General features: G+C 38.6%; 1 protein-coding gene and 1 non-coding gene across 3 annotated transcripts in view; one reads left to right on the top strand and one right to left on the bottom strand.

Annotated features, from left to right (window-relative positions):
• Positions 1-7,427: 7,427 nt before the first annotated feature.
• The window catches only part of cavin2a (caveolae associated protein 2a), a 29,691-nt gene continuing 17,092 nt past the window's right edge, over positions 7,428-20,026 (bottom strand). The window contains exons 2-3 of one of the 2 annotated variants that reach the window (XM_036561893.1): positions 8,594-9,116; positions 7,428-8,551 (exon numbers count right to left, since the gene is read on the bottom strand). In XM_036561893.1, coding sequence (XP_036417786.1) covers positions 8,238-8,551; positions 8,594-9,116 — 837 coding nt within the window. In that variant the 3' untranslated portion in view covers positions 7,428-8,237. Of the gene's footprint in view, positions 9,117-20,026 lie in introns of both variants that reach the window. The other variant, XM_036561892.1, reaches the window with a different exon arrangement.
• Positions 16,554-16,636, top strand: trnal-uaa. Its single transcript has one exon. It is a non-coding gene; the product is annotated as a tRNA-Leu (tRNA).

Genomic DNA, 20,026 nt, shown 5'->3' with positions numbered 1-20,026 from the left:
TGATGGACAATGTGTTGTATATAGGTCTATATAGAACGTTTTTTAAAATGGTTCCATATTGCGCCAAAAAGGGTTTTTGTATTATAACAAGCTTGACATCACAACAATAGAAGAACCCTATGCAACACATTCTCCTCAATCTGACGAACATTTTACCATGCAAAGAACCATTTAAGCAGTCAAATGAGTGTTCATAGTTCTATACAGAACCATTATCTTTACTAAACAAACCTTGAAGAAACATCTTTTTTAAGAGTGAAGAATACAGTATAAAAACACAGTATTTGATGCCTGCAACACATTCCAAAAAATGTGACAGGAGCATATTTACCACGGTGTTACATCACCTTTCCTTTTAACAGCACTTAATCGTTTGGGCACTGAAGATACAAAATTGATCCAGTTTTAAAAGTGGAATTTTTCACCATTCAAGTCAAGTAAGGTCAAAGTTTATTTAAATAATGCTTTTTACAACAGGTGATGTCACAAAGCAGCAGTCCAAGTCCCCATGAGTAAGCCAGTGGCGACAGTGGCAAGGAAATACTCCCTAAGAGCAAGAGGAAGAAACCTTGGGAGGAACCAAGACTCAAAAAAGAAACCCATCCTCCTCTGGTCGACACCGTATATCAAACAGCGTTAGTATAAACTACAAAAGTACAGAAACAAGGAAAAACAGTGGGAAGCAATGGTTATAATTAAATAGTTTGATTCTATGCAGCAGCAGCAGTAAGCAGTATCATCAGAGAGGTCAGTTCATGCAGGTGAGGTCTGCACAGCATTGTACAGCGGAACGCTCCATGGTGGTCAAACCAGTCCAGAAGGCTGGCAAGCAGTGGGCACCCTATCCAGGCAGAAGAAGCATCAGCATCAGACTGCACAGAATGGGCTGCTGTTTGACTCGGCAAAGAGAAAGAAAACACACACAGAGAGTTACATTACAGCCTCACTAAAAGAGTGAGCCAGAAAGGTAACAGAGACATGAGGGCTCCCTGAGATGTCAGCGCCCCTCCCCTCCACCATCAGCAATCTTGAGTGAGTGCATGAGCACCAACACTCCTAGTTTATCATAATAATCTATGTCCATGAACCCCCAGATCTGCACCTTTTATCTAACAGGAAAAACTAATTACCAAAGGCTTGACTAAACAAGTCGGTTTTTAGCCTAGACTTAAAGACTGATGCTGTGTCTGAGTCCCGAACACTGACTGGAAGATTATTCCAAAGTTGGGGGGCTTTGTATGAGAAGGCTCTACCCACTGATGTAACTTTATTAATTCTAGGTACTAATAGTGAGCCAGCACCTTGTGATCTAAGTAGGCGTGATGGTTCATAATAAGAGAGAAGTTCACTTAGATACTGAGGGGCAAAGCCGTTTAGAGCTTTATACGTCAGTAAAAGACTTTTGTAATCAATGAGAAATTTAACTGGCAACCAGGGGTGTAAAGAGTACTGAAAATCCCTACTCAAGTACAAGTACTGTTACTGTAGTGATAATTTACACAAGTACAAGTAAAAGTATTAGTAAATAAAATTACTCAAGTAAGAGTAAATAAGTAGTTTGTTGAAAAACTACTTAAGTACCGAGTTACTTTTTACATTTTTACTTTTTTGTATTTCCGCTGTCACAACCTGAACATATTTCTGAGCTGACTCGGCTACATCACTGGAAATAATCTGTACAGAAAAACACTAAAGCAAAAGTTTTGAGAGCTGAGACTGATCACAGAACACTCTGCTAGTGCACATTTACACACGTTTCTGTGAACTGTGTAAGGAACAAGGTTTACATTAAACTGCATGTGTTTCATGGTTAGATGACTATATAAGACGTCCTAGTTTATCTGTTTCCAGTAAGGTATTGCAGAATCCTTCTGTGCAGAGGATGTTTCTGTTTAATTAAGTTCATTTAAGAGAAAAAAACTGAGTAAATTGCTTAATTAATAATCTAATTTTAGTGAGAGTCCTGCTGCCCATCAGCTCCCTTGACTCTAGCTTACGTTAATAAGTGTGAACCTCTCACAGCCTTCAAAATGTATATTTTCCTGATATCTGTTCAGAACATTTACACCATTAAAATCAGCAGCAACATCAGCACTTTACCCAGCTTTGATTTTTACTGTAATATATTTCACTAGTAATCATGCTGATCACTTCATACAGAATCGGACATTATTACTGCATTTCACAGTTAAACAGCTACACAGCCTCTCACAGTTAAAGACAAACACCAAGGCAGAGAGAGAGAAAGAGAGAGAGAGAGAGAGAGAGAGAGAGGGGAAGAAAGAGATAGAGAGAGAGAGGAAGAGAGAGAGAGAGAGAGAGAGAGAGAGAGAGAGAGAGAGAGGAAAAGAAAGAGACAGAGAGAGAAAGAAACACACACATACACACAGAAACACACACACACACACACACACACACAATATCAAAAACTGCCTTATGTATTTTTATTATTTATTATTTTTTCCTCTTAATTTTCTTTACAACTTAATTCCAAACCACTATTTTTACTGTTCTCTTATGTGATTCTTGTCATAATTATTTTTATGTCAATTGAGTTCTTATACTCTTGTTCTAAAGCTCTATCTTCTAAATGTTAATTTTTCTTGTTCCTTTTTGATGATGCTTTGGCAATACTGTAACTGAATATGGTCATGCCAATAAAGCTTATTGAATTCAATTGAAATGATTTGAATTGAATTGAATCGAAAGGAAGACAGAGAGAGAGAGACAGGTGGGGAGGGATCAGATCAGGCCAGTCAACAACACCGCGACAGAATCACTGTCCAAAGTTGATGAAGAACTTGTATTAGACTAGATTTCTTGTCTCATGGCCATTCACGACAGTTTTTCTCTAAAACAGCAGCTAAACTGGGCTGTATACACGGTAAACTGTAGGCTGTGGATGACACAACTAACTAAAGTAGCTGACAGGCACTGTAATAAAATATACGCAACAGATTTCTAGTGTAAAAAAGGCCTGCATTATAAAAGAAAGAAGAAACCCATAAACACGGTGCCTGTTTAGCTCAGATCAGCTAGCTCGGCTAACGCTCCCTCAGGCTGGAGTCAAGTTGTGAGAGTAGATCTCAGCAGGTTTCGTGTTTGGCCGCTGATAATAACGCTGGTTTCTTTAGTTGATGTGAAAATGAATACAGATGACTGCGGTCTGTTCCTCATGTGTACTGGTTCAGTTCTCATCTGTCAACCACGCTTTGTTAGTTTTGGTTTCTGAGCTGATACGCTCACAATTTATTTTTACTCTGTAACGTTATGAAAATTAAAGTAGCAAAGTAAAAGTATTTAATTAAAAATGAACTCAAGTAAAAGTACTATGATTTAATTCTACTCCAAAAAGTACCGTTACAGGGAAAACTGTACTCAATTACAGTAATGAGGGTAAATGTAATTCGTTACTTACACCTCTGCTGGCAACCAGTGTAGGTTTGATAAAACTGGGCTGATATGGTCAAACTTTCTGGTTCTTGTGAGGACTCTGGCTTCAGTGTTCTGGACTAACTGAAGCTTGTTAAGGCTTTTGCTGGAACATCCAGAGAGCAGGGAAATACAGTAATCCAGGCTTGATGTAATAAAGGCATGAACTAGCTTTTCTGCATCCTGTAGAGACTTCTTAATTTAAGAGATTTCTTAATTTAGTAATATTGCGGCGATGCATTCTTTTGCTGTCTGTATATATTCAGCTGTGCCACCAAATGAGACCTTTGTTGTTGTATTTTGTGCTTCATAATCTAGCATAGGTTTTTTAATGGGAGACAGTCTCACATTCTCTGATTATGCAGCCACAGACTGTGGACTTTATACTGGAAACAATCTGGATTGTCCTTTTTTTAATTGCACCAGAAAACACAATGTCCATCATTTCCATAAACAATGAAAGATTGTCTCATCAATCCATTTCAGATGAGTTTGAGCCCAGATAAGTCAATGGCATGTGTAAACATTGTTGACATATGGCTTCTGCTGTGGATACAGTATTCCAGAGCCCATATGGTGATATCCATCACAGAAGCATGCCGGTTTTTAATGCAGTGCCGTGTGAAGGATGGAGGGTCACTGGCATTTTGTTAGGGTTTTCAGCCTTTTTCTTTAGATAATATTACACTTAATTTGCTGATGAATTTTTGGCAAAGTGGCGAGCCTTAACCATCCTTGCTATAGGACGCTTATACCCAAGCGTGACTGCATCACCTGTATAAGATGTTTTTTTGAACATTTCATGTCTCTAGTCTTAGATTACCTCTTTGTACTACTTTGATTTAAACACAGGTCAATGTGGATTTACCGATCAGTACTTTCTCTTTTCATTTGCATTTCACATACTGGCCCAACTCAGAATTGAGGTTTGCAGATGTATATTCATTTATGTGTATTATTATCATTTCTGTGTTCGTTTTCAAAGCACCTTTTCTGCATGGGCTCTCAATAGCTACCTTTGTCAAACAAACGCCACTAAAGCTAGCACATAGCTCTGTACATTTCTCTCCTTATGTACAGATTATAATCTCAGTTAAGTTGTTATAAAGTTCTTTTGCCATGTACATTATATTCAAAATTATATTCATTTTTCAAGATATAGCTTTGTGTTAGAAACTCATATGGCTGTCTCTTTTGGCAGGCTCTTTTCTATGGTCTTTGATCACACCCAGGTATCAAACAAGTAATGCCACTTAAAACTAAGGTAGTGTTAAAAACTAAGAATCAAATTTCGTTCCATTGTTGCTTCTCAAATTTTTTTTTTTCACAAGCCTAATTTTTGCTCTTGGCTATTAGCAGCTAGCACTTAAGGAAAAGGCTACCAACATGTAAAAGATTCAGAGTGTAGGGTGAGAGGCTTTGAGTGGACGGGGTACGAGGGGCTGAGAGAGAAAGCCAAACCGGCTGCCAGTCTCACATGTGGTTGATGTTAAAAATGAGATGGAGCACATCTCTGTCTGGAAGGAATACTCACCTTCGCTCTTTCACAAACACTCCCTCCACTAAATTAAAATTCGAGATGCCAAAAATTCCATAAAAATGGGCATGCACATTAAGGTTCTCTCCAGCAATTACATTTCATAAATGTAAAAAAACTATACTGTAATTCTAATTTCAACAGATATTATGTATTTATAATTATTATATTAGAGGGCCCATATCATGGGTGGTCTTTTCATTTAAATGAAAAATGTTTAATTTTTAATGTAGTATGTAATTCCAAAATGTATCATTCACTTTCCAGTTCATATGGGCCATATATGAAATTTAAGCTACCATTCTGAATTCACTGTTTTTGTGGTGTCATGCATTTACATATATCCACGTATTCAGCCTACAGCAGTTTAGCCCTGCCCACTCACACTTTGACACTTTTTAAATGAGGCACGACTACAATATAGCCAATCAGAACATTTACATATATCACTCTTAAAGACACAGCTTGCTTAATTCTAAGTGACAAAGAGAGCTTGGAAAATGGTCATGTGAAAATGAATTATGATTGTTTTTGGTACACAAAACCACACAAATGTCAAAAGTGACAACCTCAGTAAATGATCCACCATCCAAATAATATCTGGTCAGTGGTGGTCAGCAACAGATGGGCTGCAGTCACGAATAATGGTTGGGCAGCAACAGATGGGCTACAGTCACAAACAGTTTGCACCTGTAGTTTAGTTGGCCAAAGGTAGGTGGACCTAAAAAACTGTCCACTTAAAAAGATGGTTCTCAAAGGATTCTTTTGTAAAGACAATGGTTCTAAAGAGAACCATGAACACTCATAGCACCATTTGCATGCTTAAAGGGCTCTTTTCATCGTGAAATGGTTCTTTAGATTGATGGAGAATGTTGTATATGGTTTTATATAGAATATTTTTGGAAATTCTGTTCTGTATAGCACCAAAAAGGGTTCTGCTATTGTTACTATGTCGAGCTTGGTTCATGGTCCTACATAGAACCATTGTCTTCACTGAAGAACCCTTGAAGAACTATCTTTTTTTTTAAGAGTGCAGAACTATATAAATAATTGTGTAATTATAACATCATGATTAGTATATGGGTTTTTGAGCACTGATTGTTGTAGAACTGTATTATCACTAAGACAGTTGACTGAGTGAACTCTAAAGGCTGAACATCTGTGGAGCATGAGGGTCCTCCATGCCCCAGCTTCTTGGTGGAAAGTATGCCATCAATCCCCGTGGACAGACAGTCACCACCTCTCTCATCTTCACTCCGTGGAAAATGGACTGTGAGCAATCCATCAGAACCAGGAATGTGCTTTTTTTGCCTGCCGTGTGTGAGTATGTGGGTGCGTGTATGTGTGCACAGTGCTTCAGACTCTGAAAAGATGCTTCCCAAACCCAAGTACAAATGTTTAGCATGATCCTTTCCCCAACATCCACCTAATTAACAAACCTGCGTCCACCTACTGTGGTTTGTTTAAGAAGGGAAAAACACTAAACTGTTTCGGGGTGCAGTTCAGGGTTTCGGAAACACTGGTATATGTACATGACTTGGAAGATTTGTGCTGAGTTTTAGTGCAGCACTTATCAGATCCACCTGATTCCCATTAGGAGTTAAGGAGAATAAAATAATTATTAAAGTTATCAAAAAAGCCTGAAAAGGTTTTTCCCATACCAGGTTTATCCCCTACTTTTGCATCTACTTGAGCTGCTATTTCATTGCAGTAAGACTAGCCTACAACACTAAGAGTGTGCAGGGTTATTATAGTTAACTAAAACTATTACTATAACAAAACTCACGGTGAAAATTTTGCTTCTTAACTGTAATAAAGAATAAAAGCCACAGTTGTCAAAACACAAAAGCTAAATCAGATCTATAACATTCACTGCAAAAATAACTAAAATAAAATAGAATTACTGAAAAAATAGTGCATGAATGAGTTTAGAAGTGGATCTCTTCTGTGTTTGGTCTTTGAGGAAAGCTGGAGCCAAGCTGAGCTCTGTCTATTGTGCTAATTTTATTTTACTGTTATGAAATACCTGCTATCACAGGCTTCATCATAATACATATTAAAAACAAAATAAAATCTAAACTAAAACTGTTACTTTTCAAAAAACAAAACAAAGACTATTAATGCACCCTCAAGTTAACTGAAACTGAAGTGAATGCAAAACCCTAAATAAACATATAAACTAATGAAAATAACCCTGACTGTGTGGACTATGCATAAATATATTATGCCTTGTTTTGTAGGGACATTTATTTGTGTTTATGTGCACATTCATGCCCTTTACTTTTAGACTGCTTGCATCTACATAAATAACTGGTAAGATGTTGGCAGAGAGGCACTGCTGCCATGGAGATAGCCACTAACTCCAATGGCTTCTCCCCAGAAATTACACAATACACTAAGACACATACCATTTCCTCCAACAAACAGGCCCAAAAAAACTCAAAAACAGTTCCAAACGTTCAGAACATTTGCTAAATTCTTTAATAAAACTTGTAAAACGGCAAAATAACACCAAATCTTATTTGCACTGAATGCTAAAGTGTGTGGTATTTTGTGCTGAAAGTGTAAGGTGAACCCTGACAAAGATGAGTTTACTGACAAGTTCATTAATCGATCTTGTTAGTGTGTTTCAGTTCACTTTCTTTCATGAAAACAGCTCCCAATAAACACAATAACATCTTGCAGTCTAGATTATTTATGTATGGAAACACATATGATTACCTATTGTACTATAGTATATTACAAATCTGTTGAATAGAGTAATGCATAGGATGAAGAAAAAGCCTACATGCAATAGAGATCTAAGGCTATATACAACAAAGAAATGGGCTTCAGCAATTTTACAACACCATAGTATTTCTTAACCCAGTCCCTAAGGCCCACCAGAAAGTGCATTTTTGCCCCATCACACATGTACCAGGTATTTAGTGTTCTTAATGGTGTGGTTCAAGTGGTTTGGGAGCTGGTCTTGAGCAAAACCATCTGGTAAGCCTCAAAGACTGGCTTGAGAAACACTGCACTTATGAAGTGAGATAGGACATTATTATATTCTATTTTTCCTAAGTGTATTCACCCATTACCATGTAGAAACCCAGTTAAGGAAAGTAAATGTTCTTTACAGAAGAGTGGGTTAACCAGGTGCTCTCCTTTCTAGCAGATGATCTCTTACATAAGGCACCTATAAAATGCCTTTGAACAGATGGATAGCTCTATTGCCAAAGTCTCCATAAAAGTTGGAGGACTAGCGGTATGACTATGCCTAGTAAATCTAAGAGGCTTGCTGGACAGCTACTGCAGCTGACATGGGAGATGAAGGTGCAGGCCTGGACTCGTCCTCCCCTTCTTCATCTCTACCGTTATCATCGCCACCATCTTCGTGATCATCCTCATCATCCTCATCCTGCTCCTGTAGCACCTCTTCTTCTGCAAGCGTGACAGTGGGACCATTGTTGAGCTCTCCATCTTCTGTGACAGAGAGACCACCCTCTGCGCTACCTGGGGTGGAGGTGCTTGGCTCTTTCCCGTTAGCCTTTTCCTCTACATTGTGCACCTCTGCCACTGGCAGCTCACCATCCAGCCCTCCCATGGTAGGTACCTCGACAGGGGTCAAAGAGCTAGGCGAACCCCCAGGTTGAGCAGCCTCTCCATCTCCATCCCGCACCTTCTTGACGTTGAAGGTCATGGGTGAGATGCGGAAGGATGAACTCTTAGTGGTTGGGCTCTTGGGATGGTTGGGCGTGAAGCTCTTCTTGATCTTCTCACGCCTCTCTGGAGGCACAATCTTGTTGATCTTCTTCTCTATGCTGCTCCGTGAGAAGGCCTTCTTCAGGCTGTCCACCTTCTTCAGGCTAGAGCGCTTGAACTTGTCTGCGCGAGAGCGCTCCAGACGGTCGGACCCCAGGCCTGGCAGGATGTCCTCCTCAAGTGCCTCGGCTAGGGGCTCCGTGCTGCCCTCCACCGGGGGGCTGGCTGCTCCTTCATCCTCATCAGAAGACAGGCTGATGGTCTGGAGGCCTTCATCGTGGGAGCGGTTAGCGTCAGTGGCTGAAGCGGGTGGAGAGGCAGGTATCTCATCCTGGATGGAGCCTGAGGCAAGATCTACAGTGGAATCCTTGGTGACCAATGTGGAGGGGATCTCATTGTCCTCCTAAAAATAACACAAAAATAGACAGTGTCTACATGAGGGAACAGCGTTGGAGCAGAATACCACAAAACTTTGAGGGTGCGTCTGAAATCTAATACTACTTCTGTAAATTGGATGCTAAAGTAGTAGAGAAAGAATAGCGTGTCTGAAACCATATTAGATTGAAATAGTAGATGTAAAATCCGAAGTCTGTGATCACTGGAAACTTTTCAGTCCCATAATTCTAGGGGTATAGAGAGGGAGGGACATGGCTTCTTAGGTGGTCTACGTTGGTTATTCTTAGTAACAAAATGTGATTGTTAAACAAGTTAGAGTTTGTAGGCAACTAGTGGTGACATTGTAGGACTTGTTTCAATACCTTTTCCTCCCCAACTTGGACATAACATGGGATGCAACAGTGTAAAGTAATATAGAAATACAGAGTAAAGTATTACAATTATCTTAGTGGTCATATGTGACAGATGGAGTAGTTTGCTACATCCCAGTTTAATCAGAGCAGCTCGAATGTTCTAGTTTTGAAACATTTAACATTAAGTATGTCATTGCGATGGCTTATAAAACAGCTTTGTCCGCCATTATTATTGGGTTTGAAAAAAGAAATGCGTCATGTTGCAGTAATATCTGGGCAAATTCTGCTGCCAAAGTCATTTGTGTTCACTCAGTACTTCACCTTATCTAATGAACTTCATTTTAGCTGATATATAATGGCATAGCCTGTTGTAGGGGATTTCCCCAAGGGATAAACAGTGAGACAAATTTGTTAAAAATAGTATTTAAATGGGTGGGTGGTCCGTCTGAAAAGTTTTGCACTGAACCAAATATATGTAGTATCTTATTTAAAAAAAAATAACTTTTTTTTTCCCTTTTTCATCGCCTGCTTCAGTCCACTGCTGCTCCCACTGTTCCTCGTGCAAAAGTCCAATACAACACTTAGTTATCTCTTGCAAACAAGCCCAGTACAGAGACGATTATTTGTTTGATCATTCCTTTAGCAGAGCTCAGTGACACTGAGATTAATAACTGGTTCATCACATTGATTTATCAGTCTACTCAGGCTTTAGTAGGAACTTCTAAAGTTTGTAAAGAAGCTGTTAATTGTGATCCTCTTTAGAAGTTGTGTAACAAGCATGCTATATGTTGTGGTCTGATTCTAAAATAAACATGAACAAGCATTGATGGTATTTCTTTTGAATAATGTACGTTTTTTATTATTTAGTGGGTAAGTGTTCTAAACATATTCTTGTAAAAATGTAAAAAGTAACTGTATTCTGAATATGGCCTTTGCAAAGTGTAACTTCTACTGAATACAGATAATTAATTTCTATATTCTGAATACGTATTCCCAATACTTGTATTCCGTTACATTTCAACCCTGTTTTTTGTAGTAACTTCCCATTATAGTTCACCTTGCCTGAGTGAGTGACTATGGAACACCTAGTCTCCTTAAGCTTTCCAAATTGTTTTAGGATCTATTTTGTTTAGTTTTCAGATCTACTCTGTTTTTTTGGTTCTCAAAATTACAGTGTCGTTTCATGTCTGCTTTCTGATCACAACCAGTATAGGGTAAAAAAATAAACTATCCCAGATCAGCAATTCTATTATATATATATATATATATATATATATATATATATATATATATATATATATATATCTGCACTGATTTAATTTAGTGGCCACAGGTTATATTTGAAATTTTCACGAAACCTGCACATGCATGCCATGTCATGACATGCCTAAATGTTACAAAAGATCTGTGTGGGTTTTTCCCTGGAAGAAAAAGACGTTGTTATGGCACCAAAATATCAGATATCAGATTCCACGTCACTGCAAAATAAACTCTGAAGAAGTTATGTTAGACAGTGCTTGATGGCTAGAAGGTGTGCTTGTGTTTCTTTTGTTGGACTGAAGAGATTAACACACAGAGGCACTAAACACATCTACTATTGTTGTTTTTGTTGTTGTTGACTGTTATTATGGTTAATATCTTACCTGGATTAATTTGCACCTCAACCAGTTATACTTGATTTCCCTAACCAGTCTGTTCAAACGACCTTGATCATCTGATAGCACTAGACACTAAAGTTCTGTGAAATCCCCAGAGATGTGTTGCTGCATGCTAATCCCTGAGATTAAACAAGGCAGACATGCCACCTGTTGTTAAACGTTGCTGGTACCATAGAGAGAGAATGTTAGAATATGATTTTTGCTAATGACAGAAATATCTCAAAGAACTTCTCATGTCCTTCTGCCTTCATGGGTTCATAATTCTTGTTTCATCTTTCTTGAACCTCCTCTCTCTCTCTCCTCTCTTTCTCACACACCCAAGTGTCAGTTCTCAGGCCCAGGTTGAAATACATTGGATTTGCGTGTGAGGGCAAGGGAGGTATTCTGTCTTTAAGGGGTTAGGGTTAGTCCTGAGGGTGGGGAGGAGTTAGAATGGGATCAGTCCCACCTGCTCACTGCAAGAAAACCCCCTCACCACACACATACACACGCATGCAGACATGTATATACCTGTGCATGCCTTTAAGAACCCACAATAGAAAATCTCTTACTGCCTCAGTTTCATCCCTCCAAAATTCCAGAGTAAAGGGGAACTCCACCTATTTTTTCAAAATTTCTGCATAATTTAATCATTGAGATGAAGGCCATTCAGAGTGGTTTGGTGTGAAATGGTTCATTGTAGAGACTCAGATTTCTTTACAGTGGTGGTGATAGGAACCAGAGGTCACCATGTCTACAACACAACAAATAACCATTTCATTTAACAATTTTATGTGAGGTAGCTTTTAGAGGTGGACATCTGGTTCCTATCATCACCATCGTGAACAATTCTAACTCTGTAAGGTTCTCTAAAAAGGAGTATTTTACACCAAATCACTCTGAATGATCATAACAACTCGACACAGTTTGGTGAGCGCCCAATGAGTTAGGTATGCAGCGTGCATGATGCTAATTGCTACGGTATAAGCATCCATTACTTGTTAGCCAAATTAGCTCTGTAGCTCCATTTCCATTACAAAACTTACAAAACTTACAAAATACAAAAAAAACTGTATTTTGTAATTGTATTTGATATGTTTTGCCAACCTATTGCTTTGAGACATGTAGGTGAATCTACCATGCCCAAGATTGTGTATTTTAATGAGTTCCACACATTAATTTATTTTTTTACAGTCATTTTACAGTGTAGACATGTAATCTAAACTTCTCTGACAATGAAAAAACTCTAAGTTCACAAGCTTTTACTGGGCCAAGGCCTCACTTCCTTCCAGAACAAAGGAGAGATTACACTGACTACAACCGAAGCCAAATGTCTTTGTGTGCTTTATTTATTATGTACGGAGCGTTATTAAAAAAGCAGCATGAGTACACCTGTGCAAATAATCTGGAGGGGGTAAAGGATGTAGCTGGTGTTATTCCTATTCTAAACAACAATCAGTTACCGACATTTATACAGCCATTCGCCCATGCTATTCATGTTAAAATGAAAACATAAAAACTTTACTTTTTCTCTTCATTCCTTAACATCATTCTGAAGACAAAGAGCCAAAGACAACTGTCATTGTGGAGAAACGTCTGTGCACTCCTCTCTGAGATAATACATACATTACTGTTGCATCATTGTGAGCCTTCCAGGATTTTTGTCATGTTACGGCTGATTGTCATTTTTCAAAGTATTGGAATTCTTAGCATGTTCTGTCATTCATGCCAATGATAATGTTTCAGACCTTCAGTGGAGAATCTAACAAGGGTTTTTAACACTTTATTAGAAACCTCTGTCTTGTAGATCCACCTTGCTGATATACAGCCTATCAGCTGATGTACTGTTTGTGATGGTCCTCCTGCTGTTCTTCATCAGTGGTCAGTTTCTAACCACAGAGATGCTCTTGGCTGGATATTTTTGAGTGAAACTTTCATGCAACTGGTTGCATGTTGTAGATTGTCTCCAACAGAATTTCCATGCAACTTGACAGTTACATAAAACAATTCAAAAACAAAGTTGCAACACATTCAATTTAGCACTAGTTAGCCAAATTAGCAGCTTGTATTTTTGATACATCATATAATTCTTGCTATAAAGTCATCTGCAAGGTGTAATTTACATATTTTGCAGCATGTCGTTTATTTATCTATCTAGGGTGTTTACCATATTAAACTTTATTTTAACTGTTGTTTGTATGTTAAGCCTTTGAAAATTAATGTGTCAGTTGCCATTATGGTTGTAACCTACTTGATGCCTTGCTTATCCTGTCCTAGATGCACAAGTTCCTTGAGGAGCAAATCTGTAATCATTTTCATCTCCAATGAATATGCACTCTGTGGAAAGTTAGGGGCATGACAAGAGGAGCAAATAAATCTAGCTATGTAGATCATAATAACAGCAGCTAAAGAGCAATAAACAGCTATTATCATTAGCTGGCTAGTTAGCTAGTTACAGAAACATTATATCATAGCTTTGAGAAATTCACATTTGTTGTTGTGGCTCAGGAAAAAAGAGGAGGGTTTTTCTTTTTATGTTGGCCAATAAACTCCAATAATTACTTCTTGTCCATTGATCCAGTGAAATCAAACGTTTTAAAGTATGTAATTTGACATGATCATGTTATGCTTTATTGATGTTTTGATTGGCTGTTTCATTAAATATTTCATGAAGCTGAGATGCTTGCAACTGATGCTTGTGGCTTGGTTTCAAGCAAATTGCAGCAACTCAAGTGCAATTTAGTTTTGTGAAGATGTCAAGCAAGTAAAGTTTTATAAAAGCCTTAGTGCAGTCTGGTTGGAGTTCTTCTCCACACAAAGAGTCAACCAACATTTACTATCTTGTAGCTCCTTCTATTTTTGGGTGGTGGACCACTCTCACCCTAATGCGGGCTTTACATGGTGAAACTTTCATGCAACTAGTTGCATGTTGTGAGTTTCCTGCAACTTGATTTTCATGCAACTTGACAGTTACATTAAGCAATTCAAAAAACAATCAAAATGGCACACAACACATTTAATTTAGCACTAGTTATCCAAATTAGCAGTTCTTCTTCAGGATTTATCCACAAGAATATACCATCAGATTGACGTTTTGCTAAAACATATGGTTATCATTTTGTGAAGCAACCTAAAGAACTTAACTGAAGTTCACAGATGGCTAAAGTGTCAAAATCCTTTTAGGGGCCTCTGTATATAGTGGATCTGTATGGCTGGGTCAATCTACCTTAATTAAGTGGACAGTGAGTGGAAGTACAAGGTAGAAGTTTCTAATAACATTGAGAGCTTTTGAGTTTTTAGGACCTTCCCTGTGCAGAATGAAGCAGCATTCCCTCAGGGCTCAGTTCCAGTACAAACTAGCATTCTGGGTTAACCAGTTTTTCTCCATTGCCGCTGGCTTTGCCACACGGAGACACTCCCCTGACTAAAAGACAACGCGAAACCAAAACCTGATCTGAGGCTTGGCAGAGCTCGACTGTTTTGTGACTTATAAAGGACTTTTTCTTCTTAGTTTCCTCGTTCAGGCTGAGTGGTGTGTGGGAACGATCTCACCCATCCAAAAACTGAATATACTGAAAATACAAGAAATACATACTGAAAATACATGACAAAATATAAATAAAATAGAATGTAACATATTTTCAAAATGTTCCATTTTTGTACAATCAGGGATTCAGATCCATAGAGAATCATGCACATCTTAAAATCAGAGACTGAATAAAACATGTTAACCTTAAGAGCAACATACTTTTTCACAATAGGTACGACTACATGGAGGCAAGAAGAGAGGGAGAAAGAGAATAAAAGAGAGAGAGAGGGAAGACAAACAAAGGGAGAAGTTCCAGTGAAATGGAGGGCACTAAAGAATAGTACTGAAGAAGATTAAGACCAGAAAGCAGCCTTTAAAGAGGGAGAGAGAGAATGAGAAAGAAAGAGAGTGGGGGAGAGCAAGTGAGTGAGAGGAAAGAAAGAGTGAGACAAAGAGAGACAGAGGGATAGAGAAAAACAGAGAAAGAGTATGAGAGAAAGGAGAGAGATAGATTGAGAGAGAAAAAGAAAGAATGGGAAGAGAGAGGAGGGAAAGAAAGAACGAGAAAGAGACAGAGAAAGAGGGAGAAAGAGAAAGAGAGAGAGGAGAGACAGGGAGAGAGAAAAAGACAGAGTGAGGGGGAGAGAAAGAGAGAGAAAGGAAGAATAAAAGAGAGAGAAAGAAAGAGAGAGAGAGAGAGAGAGAGAGAGAGAAAGGAGGAGGAGGAGGAGAGAGAGGGGTGTTAAGTGTCACATTTCACACAGTGGTAGACTGATCCCAAATTAAACACTGTATCAGATGGGTGAGCCCCGACTGAGCGAGTGAGGGCAAGACGGTGACCAGTCACATTTATTGTGAAAAAACACAGTTTATTGGCAGCACTTATGCAAGATGGCTTAAGTATTCTTGAGTGGGTGGACTAAGAAAAAGACACGGGAAATATTGCGCTTTGAAGGGGAATGCTCTTTTATTGAACAGGCAACAAGAAAGAACTGGCGTTCAGTGCTTGCTGACCAGACAAGCAAGCAGGCAGATCACTTCTAGCCATACATCTTCACTTAGGCCCCAATGCTGACACTACTACCCTACAGCCCAACACAATATAGCATGCGCAACATATCAGCACCTCATTAAGCTAGCAACAACAACTCATTTACAAGACAGTCTCTCCTACTGTGAGTGCAGCACCTCCCTAGAGCCTCCACATGTGGCCAATGAGCTACGTTGGCATGGCAATACGTACTGAATCTTGAAGAGACATAATTCAGGGGCAGTCTGAATGATCACACCTCTCACAATGTCTTAGTTTTATGTTCAGAACAGCATAACATTGTTATCTCAGTCACACTGATAGTCCACTGATGGACTATAGGGATGGTCCCCTACAGCTTATCAAGAAAGGCTCAAATGACCAACAAAATATCTGGTGAAGCTCATCTGATCATCAACGGCATTACGGTTAGTATTACGGCCAAGATTAGGATTAGGTTTAGCTTTTAGGTTGAGGTCAGAGTGAGTGTAAGGGTTACAGTTGGGTACAAGTCAAGTTTAACACATGTTCTGCTGAATGTACTGTAGCATTCACCGCTATTAAAGAAGGCTCAGCTGAGACACAAGTTGTTGCGCTTTATTACAGGGCTGTAGCTGGCCACAGCCACGGAGTATCCAAAGAGAGTTTTGTCTAATAATTCGCTCTAAGCCTCGCTACATCTTGCTTCCTCTGCCGTCAGTGTTAGATTGACTAGTACTTCCTTATCTAACAGAACACAGTCAGTGAGCTAACCCCGCCTTTAAAATAAGAGTCTATATAGAACAACCCAACTAATAAATGCTGCAAAACTTATACTCGAAAAATGAACATGCAAAACATTTTGAACACACTACAATATGTTGAAGGCAAGGTGGGCATCTGTAAGTGGTGCATCACCAGGATGGCCGAGTGGTTAAGGCGTTGGACTTAAGATCCAATGGACAGATGTCCTGGTGGGTTGAAACCCCACTCCTGGTTAGGAGAATTCATCTTTCTGGGGTAGCCCATCTGCTCAAGGGCACTTCATTCATGTACTGTCAGCCAAGGGGATCAAACAAGCAAATTGCTCCCTGGGTGCCATCAACAGGGCTGCTCACTGCTGCCTAGTATGTGTGTTCACTAGTGTGCATGTATGTGGGTGTATGTCTGCATGGATGGGTTAAATGCGGAGGTCTAATTCCTCTGTGTGCAAACACAGTTGGCTAATGGTTCTGAATTCAAAGAATTAAATTAAAAGTCACCATTATCTCTTCTTGAGCTATACACTAATAAATACAACCAAGCTAGCATTAAGACAGAACAAAATTTTGAAGAAAACAGTGATTCTACTATCACTTCAACATAACGCCAGAAACAAGTTTTAAATTCTTTTAGCCAGAAAAAAAAGAAACCAGACTGAGGTAAGATGTCTAGATAGCTTGGTAGCTACCTTTTAGCTTTTGGCTTCTCATCTGATGAATCATTTCTGTCATTAAAGTAATCCATTCTCTCCTCTCTCTGTAACCATGCACTCTTAAAAAGAAATTAGCTATGATGCCACCTTTGGTTCCCCAAATAATATTTATTCAAAGGATGATTAAAAAGCTAACTTCAAAGTGAAATTCTTTATGGAATCTTTAAGACAGCGTTCTGCAGTTTCTGCCTTGTATCATATTATATTATAAATGCATTATACTGTATTTCTGTCAGCCCTATATTGACAGATTCTGTCAGGTAGTTTCAAGCTTAAAAATTACGTGTACAATTTCATTGCAACCTATGCAATGGATGGAGTTTAGGCTTGCACTTTATTCAATCCTGGAAAAACGGTAATAAATCAAGGCTGCCATTTAGGTTTTGACCTTTAACTAAGTACATAACAGGATGTGAGGTGAGAGAGAGAGAGAGAGAGAGAGAGAGAGAGAGACAGAGAGAGAGAAACAGTGTGTCTTTGAAAACATTGTGTCACATGCTTGTACCCCTGCTTCAGTGTGTAATCGGAGCCCAGATAATTAATGCGACCCACTGTGGGCCCCAGACTTATTAGAGTGGAAACATCACAAGAAAGGATAACAGACGAGTGTGTATGTGAGTGTATTTAGTCATTTTTGGGGACTAAATTTCCCTAGGATGAAGGAAAACATGAACGTTTTGTCATTATAGGGACATTTGGCTGCTCTTCTATGAAGAAGGATTTGTCAGAAACAAATAATTGAGGGACTTTATGTGAGGGAACTTTCAGAGTTGGACGTCTGGTTCCCATCACCACCACTGTAAACAAGTCTGACTTAATAAGTTTCTCTAAAATGGAGCATTTCATACCAAATCTCTCTGAAAGACTTAAGAAAGTCTTAACTATTTAATTAATATTGAAATCAGTGGAATCCCCCTGTAAGGTCACTGGAGCACAGGAACATACACCTACACACACAATTACAGAAGACCACAAATTTGGTGAACAAGCAGAGAAAGGGGAAAGTACAGGAAATAAGCAAAAGGGAAGACAAACTTAAAAGGGCAAAAGCACAATATAGGAAAAAGCCATTCCAACAAAGGAAGACCCACAGGAAGGACACATTGAGGGTGCATGAACATCTGTGCTTGTCCATGAAGGAGGACAGTTCTAGCCACATTACTTTCACTCACCAGATCTGTTGGTCAGTCAAAGCAATAAAAGAGAGAATCAAAGATAATCCTATTCATATTAAACATGTAAAATATAGCCATAAAACAGATAATGCAAGATATGAGAAATTATTCCTTAAAAAATACAAAAAATATTCTGATTGGTTGTGTACCACACCCTGCAGTTTGCCTATGCAAAACTGGCAATAAATCAATTTGCACTGGAACAAATGTCAACTGGTTTCATTCTTTGTGCTTGCAAACCCAGTGAGCAATAAATCTTAGAGTTATATGAGAATGCATAGTTCAAAAGCTGTATAATAATGCAGTATAGCGGTATATTAACATACAACTCAGTCAACAAGCATTTATCTTGTTGTTTTGGCTCTTCTGTCTGAAGTCTGAAATCCAGCACATTGAGCTTTAAATCGAGTATATTTACATTTATGCTGGTGACACTATATAGGCATCATCTTTGAACATTGTCTTTTCATTTCTGGGAAGCAAAAACAACTGGACAAAATAACAATCTTACATAAAATTGTTTACAAACTCTTTGCAGCTAATTAGCACTTACATATTATTACATAGTCTGGATCTATGTAATTCTGTATAACTGTAAAGTTTCATAGTAGTTTTAAGCTGAAGAGTTGGATTATATAATTGTGTATACTTTCCCCTTCCTGCCCTGGTGTCATATCACATGCACTCATCCTGAGAAAACAGCGCAAACGTCTCTTCCCAAGGACATTTGACTTGGAAAGCAACTCTGCTGTATCTGCATCTACTTTGATTAACCGAGGAGGCTCATCTCTCATGTGTATAAGTGCTCAGCTCTTTTTCTCCAGGATAATGATAAACATTGACATTTTTTACATCGTGGGGACATTTGGCTGAGTTAAACTAAGGATGGTGCATATAAAATTTTTTGGCCATTCTAGTTTAAACACTGACATTTAAAGCTTGTAAAAGACATTCCATGTTTCATTGGAAGCTTGACACATATAGTTAGGACATAACACATATTTAGGAGCTATATTTATTTAACAACTAGAGTGATGATTTTTCTCACAATGGGAAATTGGTTTTTAATCATGTTGGTGATTAATCTGACACTTCAGCCCTTCAGTCCAGCTCCTGAAACCCTAACCAATGGGAGAGTTTGCTTGGCTGTATCTACCTAGATACCATGGAAAAAACAATCCTGATTGAATGATTTTATGTCTAGCATTTCAAGCTTTTAGCTCTTTGTTTCCAAAACTCTGTTAAATAGAAAAGAAATACAATTCTAGACATGCATGTTTTAGGTCCCAGAAATCATTAGGCCTTCTTTGAAGATCTAGAAAGCCCTGAGGGTTCCTCTCTGATACACTGCGTATCAGTTGACTCACAAACCATCAATGCATGGACTACTGCAACTATGCAACTATTGCAACTTCACTGTAGACAAGAAGTTTGGAAGCAACACTAACTTTGTAACTTTTATGTTAGATAACAGTAATATATCAACATGTTTATTGATTTACATATTCAGCTCCTGAAAGCTTCATGCACTCAATCATGTGTGCTATTAGGACAGTGGGGATGCCTCACGGCCTTCTGGGCCTTCAGAGGAGGTCTGATGATGGCTGTCATTTTTAGATTGTTTTTATGCAATGGAAACATCACATATTTAAACTTTATTGTACAAATTCATTGATACAGTTTGGTTGAAAACTAAAAGGTAATAATCTTGAACAATTTTCCAACCCCAAATTTGTCTCT

The sequence above is a fragment of the Colossoma macropomum genome, unplaced genomic scaffold, assembly GCF_904425465.1.
Source record: "Colossoma macropomum unplaced genomic scaffold, Colossoma_macropomum, whole genome shotgun sequence".
Classification (NCBI taxonomy): domain Eukaryota; kingdom Metazoa; phylum Chordata; class Actinopteri; order Characiformes; family Serrasalmidae; genus Colossoma; species Colossoma macropomum.
This window is presented reverse-complemented; position numbering and strand designations above follow the sequence as displayed.